General features: G+C 61.7%; 2 protein-coding genes across 2 annotated transcripts; one reads left to right on the forward strand and one right to left on the reverse strand.

The window, feature by feature from the left end:
• The first annotated feature begins 2,898 nt into the window (after window positions 1-2,898).
• Window positions 2,899-20,557, forward strand: MED24 (mediator complex subunit 24). Its single transcript, XM_041462990.1, has 25 exons — window positions 2,899-3,302; window positions 5,551-5,633; window positions 6,146-6,184; window positions 7,481-7,554; window positions 8,617-8,840; window positions 9,322-9,433; window positions 9,903-10,053; window positions 10,254-10,367; window positions 10,966-11,013; window positions 11,158-11,240; window positions 11,559-11,645; window positions 11,944-12,055; window positions 12,616-12,758; window positions 13,411-13,448; window positions 14,064-14,146; window positions 15,363-15,541; window positions 15,649-15,748; window positions 16,067-16,242; window positions 16,971-17,235; window positions 17,403-17,584; window positions 17,824-17,917; window positions 18,260-18,359; window positions 19,773-19,850; window positions 19,967-20,115; window positions 20,237-20,557. The coding sequence occupies exons 1-25, from the start codon at window positions 3,173-3,175 to the stop codon at window positions 20,351-20,353; spliced, it is 2,961 nt and encodes a 986-aa protein (XP_041318924.1). The 5' UTR covers window positions 2,899-3,172; the 3' UTR covers window positions 20,354-20,557.
• A 2,971-nt stretch (window positions 20,558-23,528) lies between these two features.
• Window positions 23,529-25,258, reverse strand: CSF3 (colony stimulating factor 3). The gene is made up of 5 exons (XM_041463101.1): window positions 25,243-25,258; window positions 24,643-24,803; window positions 24,208-24,315; window positions 23,934-24,080; window positions 23,529-23,699 (listed from the first exon to the last, which is right to left on the reverse strand). Exons 1-5 carry the CDS (start codon window positions 25,256-25,258, stop codon window positions 23,529-23,531), a joined length of 603 nt encoding a protein of 200 aa, XP_041319035.1.
• Window positions 25,259-26,462: the final 1,204 nt, after the last annotated feature.

The following is a 26,462-nucleotide window of genomic DNA, read 5'->3' on the forward strand; positions in this document are numbered from 1 at the left end:
GGGGAAGGGAGATCTTCAGGGGATGGGGGTCAGGGGATGGTGGTACCCAGGGGATGGGGGTCCCCAGGGGAGAGGGTACCCAGGGGATGGTGGTACCCAGGGGATGGAGGTACCCAGGGGATGGGGGTCGCCAGGGGAGGGGGTACCCAGGGGATGGGGTACCCACGGGATGAGAGTCCCCAGGGGATGGGGGTACCGAGGAGAGGGGGTACCCAGGGGATGGAGGTCCCCAGGGGATGGTGGTCGCCAGGGGAGGGGGTGCCCAGGGGAGGGCGTACCCAGGGGAGGGGGTACCCAGGGGATGGAGGAGAGTGACACCTGGGGCTGCTGGTGGGTGTCCCTACAGACCCCGCTGGACCACTGGACCTCCTGCTGCCGCTGGTCCCCAAAGCCCCCATAGATCCCCTGGTCCCTGGGTCACCCTGGGGCCCTCATCCGCCTGGCTGGCGGGGCAGCAGCAGCGTGACGGCCCCCCCGTCCCTCCCCGCCTGTTCTGTACACTTTATCCTCAGCAAACACGGCACGGCCACGGCCCCCCGCGGCCGTCTGCCCGCGATAAGGCTGGGGCCGAGCTCGCCTGCCCCCAGCCCGTGGGGCTCGGCCATCTCAACACCACCTCCTGTCCCCAGATCCCCCCGCCCGAGGCTGCCTGGCAGCCCCCATGCCAGTGGGGAAACTGAGGCAGGGCTGGAGTTTGCCTGTGGCCCCTCTGGAGCATAGGGACAGGCACCTCTCACACTCATCACCAGCACCCTGTCCCCCATGAGGTGCCCCCAGGGCCACCACAAATCTCTCTGCAGTGCCCCAGCAGGGTGGAGACCCTGTGCCCTGTGGCAGACCCTGATCTGGGGGGATTTGGGATTTAGAGGGGCTGTGCTGCTCATCGAAACACGCTCAGCAAAATTCATCCTGCTGCTCTGCGGCAGAGACACTAAATATAACCCCAAATCAGCAGTGGTGCCCCCCAGACCCCCCAGGAAGGGGATGACACCCAGCACCTCCATCCCCAGCACATGGGGCAGCACCCACCACCAGCTGGGGGGGTCTAGACAGCCCCACGGGGGTGTCCCCCCAGCCCGGATCAGATCCTTCACACCCCACCAAACACCAGCCACCAGCCATGTGCCCCCCAGCAGGATGTGGCATCAGAGCTCCCAGCCATCCCACCGACCCCGTGGGAAGGGGAAGCCCCTCACGCTGGCCCCCGCTCGCCCCTCGCTTGCCCCCGGCGCTGGGAACGGCCCCAGCCCCTTCCGGGCCCCCCCCTCGGCCCCGGGCCGGAGGCAGCTGTGCCGGGGCGCCCTGCCAAGGCGCCGAGACCTCGACGCCTTCCCCCCACCCGGCCGCCCCCGCGGCGCCCCGGGGAGCTGCGACCCCCCAGCACACCCCGCCAGCGCCACCACCCCCTGCCTGCCCCCTGAGTTTGGGGGTGCTGCCGGGGGGGGCTCCTCAGAGCCCCTCCTGCCTGGGGACCCCCGTGGTGTCTGTTCCCCGACCAGCTGTGGGAAGTGCCCCCCCCCTGCACAGGAAATCCCTCCTCATGGACAGGGCTGCCCCCGGCGGGGCCCCCCCCCCCGCTGCCGGGGTGTCCCCCCCGCTGCCGGGGCCCCTCGCCGGCTGGGCAGCCGCTTGCCCGCCTAATCCCGGCCCCGGCACGGGGGGATTTGCTGCGCCCCGGCCCCATGAATGATTAACCGGGGAATTAAGGGGCCGCGAAGCCCCCCCCCCACCCCAAACGGCGGGGGCAGTGGGTGACTGAGCTCCCACCCCGGCGCTCTGCTCCTGAGCCTTGGGGGTTCCCCTGGCGAGTTCTGGGGGTACTGACACAGTTAGGGGTGCTGAGGGTTTTGGGGGGGCTGGGAGTGTTCGGGGGGTGTTGGGGTTGCAGGTTCTGGAGGTGTTGGGGGGCTACTGGGGGCATTCTGGGGTGGGGGGTTGTGCTGGCGGTGCTGAGGGGGGGGCTGGCAGTTCTGGGGGGCTGCCCCCCGGCCTTGCTCCCCATCCTCCCGTTGCCATGGCAACGGCTGGCACCATCCCTGGGGATATTTTTAGCTGCTGGTGCTGCAGGGAGGGGGTGGGGGGCAGCCCAGGCCCATGGCTGTGCCACGTGTGTGCACACACGTGTCTGCAGCACACGGCCGTGCACACCCGCGTGTGCCCAGCCCTGCACGGCTACCTGGCTGTGCACACCTGCCCGGGGGTGCTGCTGTCTGCACACGTGTGCAAGAACACGCACACGCACACGCACACTCTCCTGTGCATCCTCACGCATGCACACACCTGCCTGTGAGTGTGCACACATTTGCACACCTGCCCACACAGACGTGCTGGGAGACTCAAGCTGCCACCCCAGAGCCTTTGCACACTCACCCCTCTGCACCATGTTTGCACATCCCTTGTTTTTACACTCACCCCCTGTTTGCACATCCCCTGTTCTTACACTCCCCCCGGTTTTGCACGACTCCTCATTTTCACACATGCTCCATATTTGCACCCTCTCCCCGTGTTTGTACCCCCCTCCACCTTTCCACATCCCTGCTATTTGCACACCCCCCCGTTTGCACACACCCGTGTTTACAACCCCCCATTTTCACCCCATGTTTGCACACACCCCCTATTTGCACACTCACCCCGGTGTTTGCGTAGCCAAGTCCTATTTCCACACTCAGCCCCACGTTTCAACACACACACCCCGTGTTAGCCCGCTCTCCCCTGTCTGCTCACCCACACGGTGTTTGCACTCTCACCCCGCTGTTTGCACACTCGCCCCCCGTTCCCACCCACCCTTTGCACACTCACTCCCGCCCCCGCCCGGCCTAGCCTCCCGAACTACAACTCCCATCACCCCCCGCGCCCGCCGTGCCCCGCCGCCCAATCAGCGTGCGGCTTCTTGGCAGGTGCCGCAATGGCGGTGCCCAGGCGCTGAGGGCGGCGCCGGGCCGCGGTGAGGGGCGGCGGGGCCCGGCGAGACCCGCGGCCACCGAACCTCCGGGGCTCCGGGAGGCTCCGGGGCGGCTCCGAGCTCCCCCAGGCCCGGGGAGCGGGCAGACACCCAGCTGCTGCTCTCCAGAGCGCTGGGCCGCTTCCCCGCTGTCGCCGGCCTGCTCTGCCCTGCCCGGCCGGGTCAGGGCTCCGTCGCCCTCGCCTTGAGCTGTCCGTCCGCAGGGTGACCATGAAGGTGGTGAACCTGAAGCAGGCCATCCTGCAGGCCTGGAAGGAGCGCTGGAGCGACTATCAATGGGCCATAAACATGAAGCGGTTCTTCCCCCGCGGAGCCACCTGGGACATCCTCAACTTGGCAGGTCGGGGGGTTCCCCCTCCTTACTGGGCACACTGGGCTGTTTTGGGGGGCCCCACGCGTGTCTTTGGGTGTTGTCCCCAGTGTTCCCCCCCTTTGGGGTGCAGACGGGTATTTTGGGGGTCCCTGTTGCATTTTGGACCCCCATTCCCACACTGCTTTTCACGCCAAAATTCCCGTTCCCAACCGTGTCAGCCCATTCCAAACTGTCCCCCCCACCCCTTTCTCACCCTCCTGGCTCCGTTTTGGGGTCATTCCCTCCTTTTTCCCCCCGGGAGGGTTCAGGGATCAGCACAGCATAGCTTTTGGGACAAGAGAAGCAGCTTCGAGTTGAGCCAGGAGAGAATTAAGTTGGAAATTAGGAGAAATTTCTTTACTGAAAGGGTGGTTAGGCGTTGGAACAGGCTGTGGTGGAGTTACCATGTGGATGTGGCTCCAGGGGATTTGGGTTATGCTGAGATGCTCTTGGAGGTCTTTCCAGCCTTAATGATTCCCTGATTTCCTGATTCTAGCACTGCACAGGAGCCAGGTGCTGCTCCCAAGGCTGCTCCCCAGCCCAATTCAAGGGCATTTCACAGAAATCCTGCCAAAGGCTAGGACTGGTTTAAAGATTTGCCAGGCTCTCTTGCTAATTATAGAAACTTGGTGCTGGGATTTTCCCTGTGCAGCAAGTCCCGGGATAAATAAACAGAGCTGCTGCTCCAGGGGGTTTAAAGGAACCAGCCCCACACAGGCAGCAGCTCTCACTCCTCTGAGTGTGGGGATCATTCCCCTGTGCTTGTTTTTCCCTTCTCTCCATCCTCCCGTTGGATTTTCTGTCAGTGTCTGTTTTTTGTCACGCCCTGTCCCCACTGCTGAGCTGTCCCCTGCTGGCTTTGTCATCTCCGAGGTGTGGCTGGAGGGGCCAAATGGAGCTGTGGCCGTGGGGAGATGGGTTTGCTCTGGATGGGTTTGCTGGGGGTGGGGGTGCTTGGCTCGAGGGCCAGTCCTGCTGCTGCCCAGCTGGTCCCTGGGGCTCCCAGGTGTCTGTCCCCACCCTGGTGGCACCGGCTCCTGCTCCTCTGGCAGCGAGGCCTGCGGGGTGCTTGGCTTGGGCTCATCTTGTGTATCCCCAAAAACAGACGCAGGGAGGATAATTCCCTATTATTTCTGCAGGAATGGGTTTCTCCTGGCTCACATTTAGCCAGGGCTCAGTGGCTTCTTTGGGGCAGCTCCTCTGCCAGGAGGAGAAGGAGCCCTCTCTGCCCTTTTCCTTTTGGGAGCCACACAGGCAGGATGCTGGCCTTGACTCTCAGCATTGTGTGCACACAGGGAGAGCCCATTCCCGAGGTCCTGATGGCTGGAACAGCAGCTCCCTTCCTCACCACATCCCCCAGAGCTGTCCTTTCCCAAGCTCGTGCCTTTCAGCTTGGAAGTACAAAGGAGGGAAAGCTGGCACGAGCTGCCAGGATCACGGCAGGGCCTGGCAGATCGCTGCTGACACGTCTGCAGCGGGGAGCAGCATGTGGCTGGCTCGTGGTGACACTCTGGGATGGGCTGGGGAGGGGACGGCTGCCACCAGCCTTCTGTCCTCATCCCAGACGCTCTTGGCCCAGGATTCAGCCTTGGAGTGACACCCAGGGAGTCTCCTGCACTCGGGATCTGGCGGTGGCTCCTCCTCCTTGGCTTTGGGGTGACAATTTCCCACCCGGCTGCTGCTCCCCCTTTTACATCTGGGTGCTCTGACCTACTTGCAGCCTGCTCTGCAGCCCGGGGCCTGCTCGGGGAGGTGCTTCCTGCACTCTGCCATGGTTCAAATGGGCAATTAAAGGCTTGGCTGAGCAGATGGGACGGGCAGAGCCCCTCGGGCCACCGAGGGCCAGACGGGCAGGGCTGCGCCCAGTGCAGGGGACTGGTGGCCCCAAGCTTAGCCCCAGGTGCGTGGGTGAAAGACACTCAGTGGAGGCTGCAGGAGCCTCCTGGCAAGAAGTGGGAGGGAGGGGAATGTGGAGAGCAGCAGCAGCAGTTTCGGGGCTGGAGCGCCCGGGGAGAGCCATGTTAGCAGGAGGCTGCAAGCTCTGCCTGAACTATTCACTGCCTTGTGCCTGTCAGGGATTAGAAAGTTGTGGGATTCAGTGAATTTAGGAGAAAACTGGTTTGGAGTCTCTGTGGTTGGTACAGTTGGACTTTGCCAGCTTCCCTGTGGGATGAGGGGAGAACAGAGTGTGTCTGTGTGTCACCATGTGCTGACCTGGGACCCTCTTTCCTTGCAGAGGCTCTCCTGGAGCAGGCCATGATTGGGCCATCCCCAAACCCACTCATCTTGTCCTACCTGAAATACGCCATCAGCTCCCAGGTAAGGACCTGCTGGTGCTGCTGGGGGTCACCTTGCAGCCTCATTGAGGTTGGGCAAAGCAGCTGGGGTGTTGGTGGTGGGCAGGCACCCCAAATCCCCCATGTGAGCCTCTCCTGGGCTGGGCAGACACCCCAAACCCCCATGTGAGCCTCTCTGGGGCCGGGGCAGGCAGTGGAGGGCTCAGCACATGTCCTGGGCAGGGATGTTTCCATAAATAGCCTCTGCCATCGCCCAGGGTGGGAATTCTGCCCCCCGAGAGGCTCTGCACTCGCCGTGAGCTCCACGCTTTCACATCCTGGCATTTAATATCGCCTAAAGTTTGTGTGAAACACATCAGCGATCACCTAAAAATGTCTGTTTGGATTTGTGCCGGGTCAGCGCCCCGGCCCCGGCCCCGTCTGCGGTGACAGCAGCGGGGCCGTGCCCTGACCTTGCCGTTCCTCGGCAACGAGCGCGGTGCCGGCGCACAGCCCCCGTGAACACCGCGCTTGTTTTGGCTTTCTCTCTTGTAGATGGTGTCTTATTCCACGGTGCTGATGGCCATCAGCAAGGTACGGCTCTGACAGGTGCTTTCAGAGGTTTCACTCTTCACCCAAAACCCCACAAATCCCTTTCCCTCCCCGCAACTCCCACCAAATATAGGTCAAGTGGAAAGCGACGTCCTGGGCTGAGTCAGCAGCGGGCAGCCGGCGCAGATTAGTGCCCGAGCCTTTCTGTGTCCCCCTGGGGATGGGCTGCTCTGGGTCCCAGCGGGTTTTTGGGGGTGTGAGTGCCTTGTCCCTCTGCCCTGCGGGGTCTGGCAGGCTCCTGGCCTGTGTGTAACCCCATCCCAAGCGCCGGAAACCACATCCCGCTGCGGCCGGCGGTGCTGGCAGCGCTGTGGGGATCGGAGCTGGCCCTGGAGGATCTGACAGGGCTTGGCCATGTGGCTGCAGCCACACACCACGCTCGGGTGCTCTGTGTCCCTGTGCTGCTTCTGTGGGGACACTGAGCACCCTCCATGGCTGCCTCTGCTTGGTGTTGGGAAGCCCCTCACAGGCTATGACTGACCCCCCATTCTCCTCCTACTCAGGGTGACCAAAGGAGGGATGATTTCAGAGAGAATGATTTCCCCCACCTCATTGTTGTTATGGGGTTGGGAGGAGAACTTCGCTGGCAGTCAGCGTTGAAAATTTTGGGGGACTGCAGAGCTCAGAGTTGTGCTGTGAAGCCCTGGTGAGGTGGGGACCCCTCCAGTGGTCCCAGCGCCGATCCGCGGGGGAGGGTAGAGCAGAGCCCAGCCCAGCTCTGCTCCGAAGCGCTCGGGCTCGTTGCTCTTAGCCGGTGCCTCCGCCTGTTCGGAGGGGCGGGCACAGCGCTGACCTTGACAGCCGAGCCTTCCTCCTTCAGCGCAGCGTGGGCCCAGCGCGGAGCTGCGGGCAAGCTCCGGCCCGGCGGGGCTCCCCATCTGCTCCGGGAGGAGGCGGGGGGGCCGCGCTTCTGCTGCCCCCCGCCCCCAGCCCCGCGGCCGGCCGGGCTGTTGGCGCTGCCAGCCCCACCGAGCCGGGGGTGGGCAGGGGGCTGGCGTCCGGCCACCACCGCCGCCGCAGCCCCGGCCTGAGGCTGCGGAGAAAACCCAGCCCCGGCCCTGCTGCCGCGGTCCCACCGCCTCTCGCCACCCCGGGAGGGCACGACCTGGCCGACAGACAGCCCTGACCTACTTCTCATTCAAGTGGCTTCTGGGCAGCTGCCAGGGGGAGTGTCCTGTGGCCGCAGAGCCTGGCCCGGCCCTGGAGGAAGGGCTTGAGCTTGTGTAGAGCTGCCGGAGCAGTCCCCATCTGAAGCCTCTCTGTGTTCCCCTGCTCTAGTTCGATGATTTCTCCCGGGACTTGTGTGTCCAGTCGCTCTTGGAGATCATGGACATGTTCTGTGACCGCCTCAGGTACTGTGTGGAGTTCCAGCACTGCCATCTCTGCCCTGGCTGTGCCATGGGCAGAACCAGGAGCCAGCGGAGCCTGGGGGTCCTGTCTGATCCCAGAATACTCACCCTGGCAGAGGAAGGGAGGTTCCCTCTCTGTGTCCATTACCAAGTTGCTGCCTCATGAGTGCCAGCACAGGGACAGCAGAGAGAATCCAAACCCCACCAGCTTTGTGGGAAGCTGCCAGAACCCCCACCCCCTATTCTGGGATAAACCTCACCATGGTTTTCCTTCCCAGTTCAGCTGGATGGGGTGGGTGTGAGACCCATGGTCCGAGGGTCTCTATTTCCTTTCCCTCTGCACCTTCCCAGGCCCCAGCTGTGTGTCCCAGTCTGGTCCTGCCTGTGCTGCCCCAGGCACTGCCTTGTTTTTTTCCTTTATGCTCTTCCGCTGGTGTTGCAGGACCCAGGGGAGTCCAGACAATTCAGGCCACAAAAACTTTTTTAGAAAGCTCAGAAATCTTCCTGTTAACCCCTGACAGCCTCTTCTGGGAGGCAGGAGTGTGTGGCAGGGACAGTGGGAGGAGAAGGAGGATGAGGAAGGCTCTTCAATGAGATGAAATGAAGCAGCAGCAATGAATATGCATCAGTGGCAGATGTTGACAAGGAGCTGTCGCTGGCCAACTGCAGAGCCGACCCTTAATCCACTCCTGCCTGCTCTGATCCTCTGCTTAATTTGATCAAAACTTTTGGCCCCGATGATTTGTGCATCAGGAGGGGAAAGCGTTCACCTCTCACAGTGCACTGATCAATGCTGAGCCTCCCTTAGCAAGATAATTTGATTAAAAGCTTGGAAAGTTTCCCTGTAGTGGAGAGGCCAGTAAGGAGGCTGCATGGGGAGGGGGTGGGGGTGTCTCCTTCCCCCTGGCACAGCGGGAATGCTGGTGGGATGAGCAGCTTGGGATCTGCAGCAGAGGAGTGGGCTGTGAGCGCAGGACCTGCTTTTGGGTTCCCCAGCCTACCCAGTGTCCGTGCCTCAGTTTCCACACATACAGTGAGCATATTCCCACTTGTCTCCTGTGCCAGCTGCCACGGCAAGGCCGAGGAGTGCATCAGCCTGTGCCGGGCGCTGCTGAGTGCCCTCACCTGGCTGCTGCGCTGCGCCACCTTCTACGCCGAGAAGGTGAAGGAGCCGCTGGAGCAGGCGGCGGCGGAGAACCAGCTGAAGATGTGCCTGGAGAGGTTGGAGAAGGTGCTCAGCAGCACCAAGAACCGTGCCCTGATCCACATTGCCAAGCTGGAGGAGACATGTATGTCCCTGCCCCGCGTGCTGGCCCTGGAGAGATGTCATTGCCACCTCTCCCTTCCCCCTGCCCGGCTCCTGCCGCATTGTCCCTGCGGCTCCAAGCCTATCCATCTTCCAGCCCTGTTGCTGTAACCGTCTCCTCCCTGGCTCTGTGCCACTCTCTGCCCCCTCCCCTGCGTGCTGCCTTTGGAAGAGGAGCAGAATTAATGTGAAGGCTGCGGGAGCTGTTCCTGGGTGCGTGGCGAGCGCTGTGCTCCGACAGCCTGGCACAGCCCCATGCCGCCTTCTGTGTCTGGCCAGGAGGCTGTGCCAGGCTGGCCTTGGGGTGGGACCTGCTGGGACTACACAGACCCCTGGGCTGGGCATCACCAGTGGGGACTCGCAGCCTCTTCACCTGTCTGGGCTGCTGTAGGCCTTGGAGGTGGCCTGCCTGGTTTCCCCATGTGCCACTGTCCCCTCAGTGAATCCCTGCTTTCCCTCCCCAGCCTCCTGGAGCACTGTGGAGCAGTCCCTCGTCAAGCTGGGAGAGAACCTGAACAACCTTGGCAGCTCCCCGCTGCGGAGCCAGGCTGATGACTGCGTGTCCCTCATCAAAAGGTGGCTGTGTGCTGCTGCCCCATGGGCTCAGGGGGCAAAATGGGTCTGAGCCTCACTCTGAGTCCCCCAAACTCCCTGCTCTGAGGACTGAGAGGCTCCTGCTCCCCGCTTCCCTGTCCCTTCCCAGCTCAGGTCCCTGCTCCAGCAGGGGCTGCCCAGAGTTAGTAGTGACTTGTTGCAGAAGAGTCTTGCCCAGGGGTTTCTCTTCTGGTGACCCTGAGACCTTTTACTATCCCTCAGCTGCTCTGGCCACACCAGGGCTGCTGTCTTTGCTCTGGATCCCTCTGGAATGGCTCCCAGGGCCTGAGGGCTTGGCTGAGCCTTGGAGCTCCTAGGCACAGGTGTTCCAGTGTCCTTTCCCAGGGCAGCAAAGGTCAGGGGTTTGGCCAGGGAATGGGAGTGGGACAGGAGGAGCAGGAATCTGTCCCTGCCGGGCTCCAGTGACCCTGGGCTGTCCTCTTCCACCCAGCATCCCCACCATGCTCTCAGTCCACTCGGAGCAGCTGAACAAGACAGGCTTCCCCACCGTGCACGCCGTGGTGCTGCTGGAGGGCACCATGAACCTCACAGGGGAGACCCAGCCACTAGTGGAGCAGCTGATGATGGTGAAGAGGATGCAGGTACAGAAGTGACAGTGTGTTCTGCTCTGCTCAGGCAGCCTGATGCTGTGGGGCCAGGCCATGTGCCTTCCCTGTGCTGGTCCTGCTCCAGGAGAGCAGCAGCAGGAGCCCATCAACACCTCTCCAGGGGTTTGGCTGTGTTGTGGGATGTGCTTTGCTGCCAGCCCAGCACTGGGAGGGTTTGTGTGTGTGCCCCACAGCGCATCCCCTCCCCTCTCTTCGTGCTGGAGATCTGGAAGGCCTGTTTTGTGGGTCTCATCGAGTGTCCTGAGGGCACAGAGGAGCTCAAGTGGACAGCCTTCACCTTCCTGAAGGTAGGGCCCAGCCCCAGCACCGAGTCCCTGCCCTTCTGCCCTTTCCCTGCAGGTTTGGCTCCTGCTGAGCCCTGAGCTCTGCCAGAGCAATCAATCCTTCTTTCTTGCAGTATGCCCTTTGGGGTGCCCACACCCCACAGTGTGCTCCTCACCCACTCAGAATTCCCCTTGGGTTACCCCCACACCCCAAAATGTGCCCCTTAGGGTGTCCCATACCTCACGGTATGCCCCCCACTCCTCACAATGTGCCCCTTGGGGTCCATCCCACCTGAGCCCACTCCAGCCCTTCTGTCACCCTCTGAGCATCAACTTTGCTGTCAGGGGACTCCTTTCAGCCCAGCCTCATTTTGTGTGGCAGAGTGAGTTTTCCTGACATGTTATGGGGGAAATGTGGCTCCAGGTGATGGTGGAAGGACACTGCAGAGGGGAACAGGGGCACAAAGTCCCCTGGGTGCACACACTGCTCCAGAAGTGCTGCTTTCCTGGGGCTGGGAGAGCAGCTGTGTGCAGCTGTGCTGGTGTGGGCTGGTGCTGCTGGGAGGTCCCAGCTGTGGAATGGTGTCTGCCCTTATGTCACTCTGTGCCCTGTGTCTTTCAGATGCCCCAAGTGCTGGTTAAACTCAAGAAATACCCCCAAGGGGACAAGGTGAGGCTGATGGTGCTGTGCCTGGCCTGCATGGGAAAATGTTCCCTGTCCCAAAAACCTTCCCTGATGGAGCAGGTGGGGACAGGGGAGGTGGGCCTGTGCCAGTAGCGTGGTGAGCTGAGTGCCTGGCTTTGTGTTTGTCAGGATTTCACTGAGGATGTGAACTGTGCCTTCGAGTTCCTGCTGAAGCTGACCCCTCTGCTGGACAAAGCCGACCAGCGCTGCAAGTGAGTGCTCACCATGGCCACAGCTGCCACACAGCCACATGCCACAACCACCCTGTCCTCAGTGTGGGGTGCTGGGGCAGCTCCTGGCAGGGCTGGGTTAGTTTCTGATCCCATTTCTTCTTCCTGAGGAGCTGCTGCTGCCACATGAGTGAGGCAGTGAGTCACGTGTGTGACACCCAGAGCTGCTCTGGACCCTGCAGCACCCTTGGAGGGGTGGGACAGGGCCAGGAGGGCAGCTCACGAGTCCCCCTGCCCTGTGGCACTGTCTGGGGTGACAGGAATGCTGCCTTGGGGCTACAGCTCTCCTCTCTCTTCCAGCTGTAACTGCATGAGCCTCCTCCTGCAGGAGTGCAGCAAGCAGGGGCTGCTCTCCGAGGCCAACATGAACAACCTCATCGACAAACGGTACAGCCACCCCAAAGTCTGGGAACCCTCACAAGTGGGGCTGGAGCACCTGGTTTTGGGGGAGCATGAGGGAGCAGCTCTGCTGACACTGGGGGACTGTGACTGGGACACACATGGTGGCCTGGGGGGATGGGATGCTGCTTTTGGGACAGGTTGGGTACAGGCAGAGTCTGTCCCCTCAGAGAGGCAGCTGGTGGTGGCCTGAGGCAGTGGCTGTCCCTTGAGGGTGCCACTGGGTGGAGGGAGGGAGGCAGGATGATGGATTCCTACACACTGACCCTTCTTTGGGGTCCCCCAGGGCTGCAGACAAGGAAAACTCTCCATCCCTGAAATCAGCTGAGAACGCCAACATCCAGCCAAACCCTGGGCTCATCCTGAGGGCTGAGCCCACTGTCACCAACATCCTGAAGGTCAGTGTCCTTCTGCAGCCATGCTGGGCTGGCTGGACTCAGGCCTGGAGGCCTTTGCCAGCAGCATCAGTCTAACCAGGCAGCCAGGGTGGTTGGGAGGCACCTGATTTCTCCCTGCCCTGGGGTGGAGTAGTGGAGGAATCACTCGAGCCTTGCTGCTCCATTGTGGAGATGAGGAGCTCCCCTCCTCCTTCCCAGGAAGCTGGAGGAGCTGTCAGGTGGCATGTCATCAGTGCCAGCAGCCTGAGCCCAGCCAGCTCTGCCCGTCCTGCTCAGCTGCTCTCTGTGTGCATCTCCCCTGTTCCCTGGGGACTCCCCGTGTCCCTGTGTCACTCTGGTTGTTTTGCTGCTACTGAGTGACAGGGGATGTTTTCCTGCTGGTGGCAAGGGCTCAGAGGTCCCCATCCCACCTCTCCCAAATCCAGCAGGTCCCTGCTCCTTGAGGTCTCGGGGACAGCTCTTGCAGCTGATAACTCTGTACCCCAAAACCCAGAGTTTGCTGCTAGTCTGTATCACACATTCCCCATTATTTCCATTTCCTCTTACTTTTTTGCTTATAGACCATGGATGCAGATCACTCCAAGTCCCCTGAGGGCCTTCTGGGGGTCCTGGGTCACATGCTGTCTGGGAAGAGCCTGGACTTGCTGCTGGCAGCAGCAGCAGCCACTGGGAAGCTGAAATCCTTCGCTCGGAAGTTTGTCAAGTGAGTGTCCAGCTGGGTGGCACTGTGACTGTGACCAGGGGGCTGGGGGGGACAGGCAGCCCCCTAAACTGCACTCTAGACAGGGCTGGATGTGCCTCTGGCCCTGTGGAGCACGGGGGAGGGCTGGGATTTCAGGGATGCTGCACCCCGTCTTTGCCTCTGCATGAACAGGACAGGGAATTGGAACCAGGTTGGTCTGGGGGTGTTCAGAAAACTGAAGGCTGTGGCCAAGCCCTGGATCCAGGGCAGTGTGTCTCTGCCTTCTGCAGACACACATGCACCAGCACACACGTGGGGCTGTGTGATGGGCTCCCCCAAGGTGGCTTGACCAGCCTTGGGGTGCATGGGGGGTCTGTGTGGGGGTTTGTGCTCTGAAACACCCACAGAGCTGGCTCTGGGGAGAGCCCACTGGTGTGGGGTGAGCAGCTTGGCTGGACCTGTGTGGCCACAGGGAGCAGAGACAGGGAGGAGGTGACTTGTCCCAGTGGTGCTGGAGGGTGTCTGCAGAGCTGGGCCTTGCATCTCCTGCCCCTCTGTGCTGGGCTGGAGTTTGGGGGGGGGTCTGCAGGCCAGGCAGCCCCCTGCTTGTGTCAGGGCTGGGAATTATCTGGTTGGACTGATCATGCTTTGCTGCCACTCTCTGCCTCTCCAGGCTGAATGAATTCACCAAGCAAATCACGGGGGAAATCTGTGAGTGTGTGTTCGTCCGTGCATGGGGTGACAGGAGCTGTGCCCCCCCTGCTGCCCCTGCTGGGATGCTCTGGGGCCTGCCAGGATTAAACTGGGACTGGCTGTGGCACCAGAGCAAGCTGAGCTGTGCCAGGCCTGACTGGGGGTGCTGGCAGGGAGGGGGCCCTGTGCCAGCAGGGATCTGGGCTCCTGGGGACACGCTGCCTTCATGTGCATGTCCATCCCAAATCTGGGGTGTTCCCTTGAGCTCCCTCTCCCCTGCTGAGCCTGGGGGCCCCTTGGCTCCCTCCCTGGAAGGGGTGATGTGTCAGCACAGCCCAGATAAGGACTCTGACTCCGTGTGATGAAACTTGCAGAGTGCTCTGACCTTCCATGGTGAGGGGGGGCCCTGCTTGGGCTGGGGCTGCCCAGAGGGAGGCCAGAGCTGCTCTGGGGGCTCAGGCAGAGGCAGATGATGTGGGGGGAGGCACTTGGAACATCCCTTTGTTCACACTGGGGAGGTTAGAAACTCTGTGTGAGGGAAGCAGGGCCCCCAGCCCCTGTGTTTGTGGGGTTCTGCTTCCCTCCTCCTGCTGAGGCCAGAGGGCCCCAAGGTCTTTATTTCTCCTCCTTCAGCCAAGAGTGGCCCAGTCCGGGCTCTGCTCTTTGACATCTCCTTCCTCATGCTGTGCCATGTGGCCCAGACCTATGGCTCAGAGGTAAGGTCCTCCGGGAGGATGAGAGGGTGGGACTGGATCCTGTGAGGGAGGGGAAGGATGAGGCTGGATCCTAAGAGGGGCTCTCAAACCTGCCAGCTCAGCCTCTGCGCTGCTGCAGCCTATCAGCCTCCTCTAGTGGCCAGCCTGCTGCTGTCCCCACTGTCCCTCCTGTCCTTGCAGCCACTTCATAGCCCAGGGCGCAGCATCCAGTGCCTGTCACCTGGAAATCTGTCCCTGGGGCTCTCTGGGTGCCAGGTGATGGAGCAGGACTGGCTGTCACCTCCCTGCGGACTTGGGCTGTGCTCTCTTGGTGGGTGGTGGGATCAGTGGGAATGCTGCTTCCCATTGGAGCTCACCAGACTGCTCCCAGTTTCCCCCTCCAGTTTGGCACTGGTTGGCTGGGGGGTTGCATGGCCAGGCAGTGCCAGCCCTCCCCGTCCAAGGAGGAACTCCCAGCCCTGCTCAGGAAACTGCACTTGGGTTGCATGAAAATTTTCCAGGTTTCGACATCTGTGTGTGCTGAGAGGCGAAACGATACCGAAACACTGGGAATGCAGAGAGGGGAGAGAAGGGTCCTGCCCAGCTGGCCCTGGGAGCAGGGAGGGGGGACCAGGAAGGGATGGATGTGCCCAGGGTTGTCCAATGAGATCTCATCCCTCCCCTCCCAGCCCAGCAGCTTTCCTGCCCAGCTGCTGCTGAACAGATGTGCGAAACTTTTTTGGACAAAAATAGTGTCCCCTGGGTGACACGGGCTGAGGGGAGGAAGTGACGTGTGGGGTTCCCAGCTCATGGCCCCCACAGCACCCTCCCAGCTGGGCTGTGTGACCCCAGCCCCAGGGACCCTCTGCAGGGCTTGGCGGGGTGGGGGGACAAGGGACTTGTTTGAGCTGGACACTGTGACACTCACAGCTGGCCTGGCATCTCTCCTCTGAGCTGGGCTGTGTTCTGCTGGGGAGCACCCTGGTATTGGGGGAAACCACAACCCACAGAGGGGAAACCAGTGCCTGGGAGGGCCTGAGCAGTGCCCTGCAGGGACCTGACCAGTGCCTGCCTGTCCCTCCAGGCCACCGGGCGGCGCTGTTCCCACGGCCATGAGCACCCCCGGGTGGGGACAGACCCCCGGGTGGGGACAGACCCCAGGGTGGGGACAGACCCAGGGTGGGGGTCCCCAGCAGGGTCTCTGTGGGATGCAGACCCCGTGTTGGTTCCTTTCCAGGTGATCCTGTCAGATTCCAACCCTCCAGGCGAGGTGCCCTTCTTTGAGACCTGGATGCTGACTTGCATGCCCGAGGAGGGGAAGATCCTCAACCCTGACCACCCCTGCTTCCGCCCAGATTCCACCAAGGTGGAGTCCCTGGTTGCCCTTCTCAATAACTCCTCCGAGATGAAGCTGGTGTAAGAGCCCACCCATGTGCCCACCACCCTGCCAGGTCTGGGGGGAGCCCCCAGCCCAGCTCCCCTGGCCCCAGAGGTGTGTCTGAATCCCCATCTCTCCCCAACAGGCAGATGAAGTGGCATGAGGTGTGTCTGAGCATCTCAGCTGCCATACTGGAGATCCTCAATGCCTGGGAGAATGGAGTCCTCACCTTTGAGTCGATCCAGGTGGGGCTGGTGGGGGGCAGAGTGGAGCTGTGCTGTGTCCTGAGGAGGGGCCAAGGGTCCAGAAGCTCTGGGGTACCCTGGTCTCCTGCCCTGATCGCTCTGGCAGCTGCCTTGGAGCTTGCTGAGACTTGGAAGTGGGAAACTGATGTGGCTCCAGCCCTTTGTTCCTGCTCCAAACTGCCCTGGGGGTGGCAGGGACAGTGTCACCCATGGAGGAGAGAAGGGCTGGGCCCCTGCAGTCGGGACCTACAGCCCTAGGAGGTGATGGCTGCACATCCACCTGGCTGTGCTCATCCTTCCCTCTGTCTCCTCTGCTAGAAAATCACGGAGAACATCAAGGGGAAGGTGTGCAGCATGGCAGTGTGTGCCGTGGCCTGGCTGGTGGCCCACGTCCGCATGCTGGGCCTGGATGAGCGGGAGAAGTCCCTGCAGATGATCCGGCAGCTCGCCACCCCCCTGTACGGAGAGAACACGCTGCAGTTCTACAACGAGCGGTGAGCTGGGCACACGGGCCTGCTGCTGCCTGCAGCTGGCTCCCAGTGCCACATCTCCTGCCCTGCTTCTCCTTTTCCACTTCCTCATTCTGTGCCATCTCCTGCCCTGCTTCTGCTTCCCAGTGCCATGGCCTCCTGCCCCAATTCCACTTTCCAGTGCTGTTTCTCCTGCCCTTCTTCCTCTTCCCAGTGCCATGCCATCTTGCGTGTTTCTGCTACCTGGTGCCATGCCATTCTCTGCCCTGCTGTCCCTTCCCAGTGCCATGCCATTCTGTGCTCCACTGTCTCTTCCTGGTGCTGTGCCATACTCTGTGCCTTGCTGTTCCTTCCTGGTGCTGTGCTATCTCCTGCCCCACTGTCCCTTCCCAGTGCCATGCCATTCTCTGTCTCTGTGCCCTGCTGTCCCTTCCCAGTCCAGTGCCATTCTCTGCCCCGCTGTCCCTTCCCAATGCAGTGCCATTCTCTGCCTCTGTGCCCTGCTATCCGTTCTCAGTGCAGTGCCATCTCTGCCCTGCTGTCCCTTCCCAATGCAGTGCCATTCTCTCTCTGTGCCCTGCTGTCCCTTCCCAGTGCCATGCCATTCTCTCTCTGTGCCCTGCTGTCCCTTCCCAATGCAGTGCCATTCTCTCTCTGTGCCCTGCTGTCCCTTCCCAGCGCCATGCCATTCTCTGTCTCTGTGTCCTGCTGTCCCTTCCCTGTGCCCACCTGATGCCATCTCTCCCCCGCAGTGTGGTGATCATGAGCTCCATCCTGGAGCACATGTGCGCGGACGTCCTGCAGCAAACGGCCACACAGATCAAATTCCCCTCCACTGGCATGGACACCATTCCCTACTGGAATCTTCTGCCCCCCAAGAAGCCCATCAAGGAGGTGCTGACCAGCGTGTTCACCAAGGTGCTGGAGAAGGGCTGGGTCGACAGCCGCTCCATCCACATCTTCGACACCCTGCTGCACATGGGGGGTGTGTACTGGTTCTGCAACAACCTGGTCAAGGTAGGAGGGGGCAGGAGGGACCCCTAGTGCTGGGCAGGGTGCTGAGGCCAGGAATGGTGGGTTTAGTTTGTGTTCCTAGTGTCCTGGGTGTGCCTGGGCTGGGTGCTGGGACAGTTCTGGCACTGGAGGGGAGTGGGGCAGGGCCACCTCTCCCCTCCACCCTGCAGGAGCTGCTGAAGGAGACACGGAAGGAGCACACGCTGAGGGCTGTGGAGCTGCTCTATGCCATCTTCTGCCTGGACATGCACCAGCTGACACTGACACTGCTGGGCCACATCCTGCCCAACCTGCTGACAGACTCCTCCAAGTGGCACACCCTCATGGACCCCCCTGGGAAGGCCCTGGCCAAGTAAGGCTCCAGAGCAATGGAGATTTCCTCCTCGAGGAGTGTTTGGGGAGATGGGGGGATGGTCTGTGCTGGGATGAGGATCCCAGCTACCCAAATCCCACTCTGGCTTTGGCAGTGCCAGCAGTTCCCACCCTGATCCACATTCCCTGCTGTCCCCTGAGGAGGAGGAAGCTGCTGTGTCCCACACCCCATTGTCAGGTGGGCTGGCAGCACCTGGCTGTGTCCTGCTCTGTCCCCAGGCTCTCTGTTTGGTGTGCCCTGAGCTCCTACTCCTCCCACAGCAAGGTCCAGGCCTCAGCCCGGCAGAAGAAGAGGCACCGGGAGGACATCGAGGTATGTCTGGCTGGAGCAGGGGCTGCCTGGGGGCTCTCTGTGCCCAACAGCAGCAATGGCTGGGGGAGGTGAGGGTGGTAGCAGTGGGTGGGTAAAGCCAGACTCCCTGCCCAGCTTTTCTGGGTTCTCTGAGGCTTTCCCACTTTAAAATTCAGGATTTTCCCTTCTCTTTTCTGGTCAAAGGGCTGTAACAAGCTGGTCAGCATGTGCCCAGCCTAGGCTGGGGTGCTCTGGGTGACCAGAGATCAGATCCTGGGCTGTGGGGCTGTGCAGAGCCCAGGGGGGGTGAGCAGCCCTGTGCTGGGTGAGGGGCTGGTGGGGCTGACCCCCCTCTCCCCCCAGGATTACATCAGCCTGTTCCCACTGGATGACACACAGCCCTCCAAGCTCATGCGGCTGCTGAGCTCCAACGAGGAGGATTCCAACATCCTCTCCAGCCCCAGTAAGTGCAGGAGGAGAGGGGGGATGGCTCCCTTGTCTCCCTGTCCCTTTTGGGTGTGAAATGTGTATTTGCAGAAAACCTCTTCCCTTCCCAAACTGGCCGGGTGAGAGTTTAGAGCTCTCAAGTGTTTTTTGAGTTATCTCAGAGCTTTTGCATTTGGGAGAAGTCAATTGCCTTATTTTTCTGATCAGAACAACTTAAAAGGGTGACATTACCCTTTCCTTTCTTGCCAGTGCCCCACACCCTAGGGTCTATGGGGGTCTTTGTGTCCCTGCAGCCATCCCTCATGGGACCAGAGCTGGAGTGACTTTCCGGTGTCTGGGGCCAAATCCTGACATTCCAGTGCTGTTAACAAGGCTGAGGCAGAGCGGATGAGGGCCCTGGTCACATCCGTGTCCCTGCAGTGTCACGGGTTGCGACAGCTCCGCCGGGGGATTTGCTGGGGGGGTCCATGTCCTGCCCACTGGGTGCTGTCACAGTTCCCACATACATTGTCCACACTCCTGGGCAGTGAGTCAGGACATTCTCAGGTCATTGTTTCTCTCTTTATCCCAAATTACTCTATATATTAGTTTTCGACACATCCATTGACCTTCAGTTTCAGTTGGTTTCATTACTGTTGAAATGTGGGCTTTTCCCTTTATTTCACTTATCTTCTTTTACCTCCTGAGGCAGTCCCACCTCTTCCCAGTGACATTCAGGACTTTTTTGGGCTATTTGCTGCAGTGATGTGGAAATGCTGCTTCCTGCAGCCACCATATAACTCATGTGATTCCATGAGAAAAGTGTGGGAGGGCTTTCTTTTTCTGGTGAGCATCCTCAGAGCAGCACAAGGTGGATCCTGCAGATTTGGGCAGGGGCTGTGGGGTGTGCACAAAAGCCTTCCCAAAGGGCTTCCCATCCCATTGGAGCAGACCTGACCCAGTTCTTCCCACAGGAGTGCCCAGCAGTGCTTCACAGCTGGGGTCAGCTCAATCCTCCTGGTCTGTCCCAGGATTTGCTGCTAGATTTGGACGTGCTTCAGCTCTGATAGCTGGATTGCACCCTGACAGTGAGATGGGAAGGCTGCTGTGCAGCAGCTGTTGAACATCTGGCTCGCACACAGGATGTGTAACGTGTGTGTCGCTGCTGTTCTCTGCTCCTGGTGGTGACACCACGTGTCACACCCCAAAAGCAGCGTGGGAAACCTGCCTGGGCTCCGTGTGGGCTGCCAGAGGGGACAGGGATGGGGCAGAGACCCTCTGTGCTGTGCCCCACTGACACAGACTGTTGGATACAGGGGACCTAAACCTCTTCTGCTCCACAAAGCTCCCAGAGCTGTGTGACCTCGAGTGGCCAAAGCTGGCCAGCGTGGGCACATTGGCTCAGCCAGGGCGGCTGTGAGGCTGTTCCTGACTCTGCTCCTGCCCACAGATCGCTCCATGAGCAGCTCACTCTCTGCCTCCCAGCTCCACACCGTCAGCATGAGGGACCCTCTGAACCGGGTGCTGGGTAAGGTGGGGATGGGTGTGGGGTCACATCCAACCACTGGGACACCAGTGGGAAGCTCAGGCCGCCTGCAGCCTCCCAGAAGTGACCTGACTGTTGTTCTCTCCCTGTCCCCACAGCAAACCTCTTCCTGCTCATCTCTTCCATCCTGGGGGCCAAGACAGCTGGCACCCACACACAGTTTGTCCAGTGGTTCATGGAGGAGTGTGTGGAGTGCCTGGAGCAGGGCAGCCGTGGGAGCATCCTCCAGTTCATGCCCTTCACCATGGTGGGTCCAGCAGCTGTCACACCCCTGTCCCTGCCTGGGGAGTGCCCCGGGGTCCCACAGGATGGCCACATCCCAGGCTCCTGGTGACACACACCTGTGCTTCTCCTCTGTCCCTGGACAGGTTTCTGAGCTGGTGAAGGTGTCCACCATGTCCAGTCCCAAAATTGTCCTGGCCATCACTGACCTCAGCCTGCCCCTGGGTCGCCGTGTCGCCGCCAAGGCCATCGCTGCTCTGTGACCAGGGCTGCTCCAGCCAGGGGGGATCCCTGAGGAGCCCAGGGATGTCCCTGCTGGTCTGGGTGGCTGGCATGGCCCCTGTCACTGCAGCTGCTGCAGGGCTGCTCCCTCAGCACACGGAGCCATCTCCTTGCTCTGCCTCATGGCACTTTTGAGACTGAGACACCCCCTAATTTTTTGTATTCTATAAATCAATCCTTTTGTACAACCTGCTTTTGCCTCATCTCATTTGAGCTTCTGGGACTCCCCAAAACCCCTCGATCCTGGGGGTGATGGGGAGCCAGTGGCCAAGCCCTGTGCTGGGCAGGAGGGGAAATCTCCCTCACCCTGTCCCAGACCTGAGAGTGGGTGGTGGGCTGCCTGTGGTGCTCTCACTGGGAGCAGGCACTGTGCTGGGTGGGGCAGGGATGCTTCCCTGCTGTGCTGTCAGCCACAAGTGGGATCTTGTTGGGAATTCTGCCACGTGAGCACGAGTTCTAGTTGGAATTCCTTCCCATGAGTGTGAGTTCTCATTGGAATTCCTCCCTGTGAGTTCAGTCTGCAGTGAGCACGGGCAGTGGGTGAGTAACTGTGGCCTGGCCAGCACCACACCATCCTCGTGCTGGGACAGGCTCCCCTGGGACTGTCCCCACACCCTGCCAGCTGCTCCAGCAGTGAATCCAAGAGCTGTCATGAACTCTTGTCCCTGAGGGAGTGGCAGTGCCAGGGCGGCTGCCCCTCTGCCCCTTCCACTGGTGTTGACTCACAAGAAAGGGGAAAGCAGGGCCAGCAGGTACCAGCCCTTCCCTCAGGGCACTGTGACTCCGAGCCCACTCCTGGGACTGGGCTGTGCCTCTGCCCCCTTGGCACCAGGGGGGTTCCCAGCCCTGTTTTGGGAGGCTCTGAAGGGAGAATGGGGCACAGGGGGATCCTGGAGTGGTGCTGCAGGGTTTGGGTCAGTGCTGGCCAGGGAAGAGGCAGTGGGACAGTGACTCCGGGCTGGGCTGACCCCATCTGATCCCAGGATGAGCTCAGCTCCTGGCAGCCCCCAGGCTTTGCTGGAAGGAGAGACCCCCATGCACTTGGGGTAGCTGTGGGTGTTGCTGGTCCTTGGCCTTCACTCACAGAGCATCCTCCCCCTCCTGCTGGCCCCAGGGCTCCAGCCCCTGGTCCCCATCCGGCCCAGCCAGGAGCAGCTGCGGGGCTGGGTGGGGTGGGTAACGGAGCCGTGGCACACACCGGGATGGGCTGGGATGGCCTCACCGAGCCTGACACTGGTGTGAGTCCCACCCTGAGCTGGCACCGGCACCGACACCGACCCGCCCGGGCACCTCTGCTCGCCCAGGGGCGGCTCTTTACCGTTAGCCCGGAGCAAAGAGCAGGACCTGGCGTGGCCTTCCCAGCTCTGTCAATATTTGCCGAGGCAGCCCCATGCCTGGCGTTGGCACCGGCGCTTCCCCTTACAGGAAAGGGCTGGAGCAGGAGAAGAGGGTTTTCTGTAAGCGCCCGTGAGGCGGGGGGAGGAAGGAGGGATCTGTCCTCCCTGTGGGTGAGGGCATCCCCCTGGCAGTTTGTGACCGTGGGGCTCCAGCCTGTGCCAGCCTCTGCCCAGGGCTGGAAGCTGGGAGGCAGGAACTGGGAGCCCTGGCATGCTCCCAGCACTGGGCTCTGTCCCTGTGTGGCTGGGATGAGTGTGGTGAGGGATGCTGGTGGTCATGGGATGCGAGCGTGGGCCCAGTGGCAGGAAATGGGGCTGGTGAAGCTGGGACAGCCCAGGGTGGGCAAACACCCATTGGGGAGAGGCTGGGGGTGCCCTTAGGGGCTTTCTAGGGCAGGGGAGATGCCCAGGGCTCTCCTGACATTGCTCAGCCACATTGGGGCTGCCCCTTTATCCATCTGCCTTCCTCACTGCTGAAAGCCTCCTCCCACCATGGCACATCCCTGGGCACAGGGAGGGCTCTGGGAAGGCTCCTGGCACATCCCTGGGCAGCTCTGGGGCAGATTCCCCGTATCACAGCAGCAGCAGAAGGGTGGCTGGGGACCCCCAGTGCCACCAGCCCCATGATGAGCCCACAAACCAGCTCTGGGCATGGTGCCCGTGCCCAGCGGGCGCTGCCAGCGCGGGCAGCTTCCGGAGCTTTCTAGGAATCGGCTCTTGCCCAAGCAGCTCTGCCAGGCGTGGGAGGAAGCGGCCATCCCACAGCACCTCCTGCCTCAGCGGGCTCAGCCCGTGGGGTGGGGGCACTGGGGGGGCTGCGTTTCATCTTTCTGAGCTGACACCAGCAGCTGCATGGTGCCCCAAAGTCCCATTCCCTCATCCCCCGTGTCTCTGTCCCTGTGTCCCCACACCCTGGCCACTCTGCCTCCCTCCCACGCAAAGCAGGAGACAGCGGAACAGAGAGAGAGAGTGCAAAAATAGAGTTTATTTCCATTTTTATCACATAGAAAAAAAGCGGGTGTTTCTTGGGGCTCACCCAGCTGCAGCAATAAATACAGTACAAAACCCCCCACGCCCAGAGCTCCCACACAACCACGGGACTGGGGCTGCGTCAGGCTCAGGAGGATGGGAATGTGTCCAAGTGGCTCTTTCCGGCCATGGACAGGCACAAATAAGTTAAACTGCAATAAGTACTCTGATTTTAGCAGGGAAGGGGGACAGAGCAGAGATGCAGCTCCCCAAAGTGCTGAGGCTCCCCGAAAAATCCTCGTGAGGCTGCTGTATCCCTATGGTTCTTCCATCTTCCCTCCTCTCTCTCCCTAATGGCTAATAAATATTAATTACTAGAAATAACACCCATCAGATGTGTCCCTGCAGGCTGCAGCCCAGACAGGGAGATGCTGCTCTGGAGCATCCTCATCCTGGGATGAAGGTGTTTTCCCATGGGATGATGCAGCAGCCCCAGCAGTGCGAGCCATGGGGAAACTGAGGCACAGGCAGTGCCAGCAGCAGCTGTGGGGGCTCAGCCCAGCTCCAGAACCTCGTAGCAGAGATACGCTTGTGTTTAAATATTAAACAAGGGTGATGCTGCACAGGTACCTGTGCACGGATCCTCCGCGGGATCCCCTGGCGCCTGCCCGGGGCCGCGGGCGGGGGAGCATCCCCAGACAGATAAATATTAAATAGCCATAAATATTAAATAAGCAGGAAATGGGGTGCTCCCGGGATGCCCCTCAGGTGGGACATCCACAAACAGGGGTCAGAGGCTGGTGAGGTGCCGCAGTGCCCGGTACGCCGTCTCCAGGAACCGCTGGAAGTTGGCCAGGATGAAGAAGCCGCCCACTTGGTGGTGGAAGTGGGAGGAGAAGGTGGGGACGGGGTCCTGGTTCTCTGTGGGGTACGTCACCGTGGCCAAGCCCAGGTCCTCCATCTGCAGCCAGGCAGAGGAAGAGGCATCAGCTCCAGGCCTGGAGATGCCCCCCTGCCCCAGTGTGCCCTTCCCGGGCATGCAGCCCCCACCGTGCCCACCCATCCCTGTGAATGCAGCCCCCACCATGCCCACCCATCCCTGTGAATGCAGCCCCCGCCATGCCCACCCCTCCTTTGGGAAGCAGCACCTGCTTTACCCACCTGTCCCCACAAAGTCCCCCCTTTGCCCCCTCACCTGCTGCTGGATGTTGGAGGACAGGTTGGCCATGTCCAGCTGCAGGGTCTCCACCAGCCCAGCGTGCCCGGGCAGCAGGGCTCGGAGGGTGGCCAGGGAGCCGTGGTAGATGCGGAGCCCGGCTCGGATCTGGCTGAAGCAGGTCTCCTGTGGTGGGCATGGCGTGGTCAGAGGGGCTGGGCATGGCCTGGCCACCAAGACACGGAGGCTCTGGGGTGCCCCGAGCCGTGACAGAGCTGAGCAGCTCATGGCAGGGGTGGCTGCCCGCACTCACTGCCTGGAAGGTGCGGCGGTGACACTGCTCCAGCGGCGCCTGTGCGATGTCCACGTCCTGCCGCACCAGCTGCAGCTCGTCCTCCTTGCACAGCTGGAGGGTGTCACACTGCGGACAAAAGGGACAGGGTGAGGATACCAGAGGACCCTGACACACCAGGACCCCCCAGTATCCCATCCCTGGGCTGTGGGACCCTGTGCAGCCCAGCCAGGAGGAGGGAGGGGATGGAGTGGACACGGTGTAATAGGGACGGAGGTGAGCCAGGAAGGTCACCACGTGTCCCCGATGGGTGCCCCCCCGGGGCTGAGCTTTGGGCAGTGCAGGGGACACTGCTGGCTCCTGGCCCTGCGGTGCCGATAAGGGCAGGGAGGGGGGTCACCTTATCTGTGACCTCACAGTGGCTGCCATCCCCCCTCCGCAGCGTGAGGGACTCACCACCACGCGCTGCAGCGCAGCCACGTCCCCACGGATCTTGCGGGTGAACTCGAGGTTCCTCTGCAGGAAGAGCTGGAAGTCCTGGTCCCCTGAGAGCTCGGTCAGTGGTGCCCCATGCAGCGCCCGCCACAGCAGCACAGCCAGCAGCAGTGCCAGCCCACCTGTGGGGACAGCGGCTCAGCGTCCACCCCACGGAGCCCCGACCCCTCAGCCGGGATGGGCTCAGCAACCAGGACCACCCTGGGGATGGTGGCAGCAGCAGCATGGCCTGGGGAAGGGGCAGAGACCCCAAAAGGGGAGAGGGACCAGTGCTCCCAGCATCCAGCCGGTGCCAAGGGCAGCAGCAGGGGGCTCTGGATGTGTGGGTGCAGGTAGGGTGGGTTTATGGGTGCTCCGGGTGCAGTGCGGGCACTGGGGGCAGTGGGTCCTGTGGGCATAGTGGGTTTTAGGGATGGTTTGGGGGCAGTGCGAGCAGTGGGTGCTGCGGTTGTGGGGGCAGAGGGTTCTGTGGGCAAAGTGGGTTTTAGGGGTGGTTTGGGAGCAGTAGGGGAAGCGGGTGCAATGGGAGCAGTGGGAGCTGCATGGGTGCTGGCTACTCACGGGTGAGGAAGCACATGGTGGGTGCCCGGCTCGGTGTCTCCTCCTCTGCGCAGCGCGGCCCTGCCCAGCCCGGCCCGGCTCCTCTCGCTCCTGCCCGGCTGTGCTCATTGATCGGGTGGCATTTATAGCGCACGGGCCTCGGGGATTCTCACCGATGAGGCAACAGCGTGATTGCTTCACTGCCTTAATCACAGCATGCAAATCTCGAGAACCGGGTGCTCGGCCGCGGCCACAGCCCGGGGCTTTCCCGGGGCCGGTGGGCAGCGGTGCCCCTCGGTGTGGCTGCGGCCGCCCGGCGGAGCCCAGGCGTGGAGGCGGGTGCCGGGACAGGGCAGGTGGTGCCTTGGTGACTCATTAACCTGCTCGCAGGGCTCCCACTACGCTGGCCAGGTGGGCCAGTGCCCAGCACAGCAGGGTCATGTGCAGGGTCACTCACAGGGTCACTCGCAGGTGACCGGCCAAGGGGATGGTGGCTTCTCGCTGCTGCTGTCACTATGAGGTTGTCCCCATGCCCAGCCCGCGTGGGCAGCACCCCCTGTCAGCTGCCACAGACATCAGGGTGGGTGCTGGAGGTGTGACCTTCATGGTGGTGGCACCAGCCGGAGGTGGCCAAGGTGAGACCTGGTCCAGGCACGTGCCCAGGGCTGTGGCACGATCCTGCCCGATCCTGCCCTGCTGGGCGCTGTGGGGCCGGGTTGTGCCCAGTGTCACCACGTGCAGCACCAAGCACCGGCCACACCGGGCTGACCCCACCCGCGAGGGGCCAAACCCCCCCTCTGCCCCTACGGGGAACAGACTTCCAGGGCAGCCCTCAGCCAGGACTGGCTGCTCCCGGCCCCGTTGCGTTGACGAGGGAATTTTGGCTCGTGTCGGTTCCCGCAAGCCCTTCCAGGATCTGCTGGCCGGGTGCCAGCTGGCCGGTTCCTGCCCGGCACGGGCCAGCCAGGGCACGGGAGGCATCCTCCCCCCTCACAGCCCCAGACAGGGTGACCCCAGGGCAGCATTGGGATGGAGAGGGTCATTCTGCACCCCTGAACCCTGGCTGGGTCCCATGGCTGCCCTCCTGGAGGCGGTGTGGACCAGGATGGGGATAGAGAATGTGGTCTCTGCAAGTTGCAGATGTTGGTGGGCACTGGGATATGCCACACACCCAGTGTAGTTTGTGGGGTGCAGTTTTTGGGGTACAGTTTGTGGGGTACAGTTTGTGGGGTACAGCCACA

This window comes from Pyrgilauda ruficollis, unplaced genomic scaffold (assembly GCF_017590135.1).
Source record: "Pyrgilauda ruficollis isolate IOZ18807 unplaced genomic scaffold, ASM1759013v1 scaffold161, whole genome shotgun sequence".
NCBI classification, from domain to species: Eukaryota; Metazoa; Chordata; class Aves; order Passeriformes; family Passeridae; genus Pyrgilauda; species Pyrgilauda ruficollis.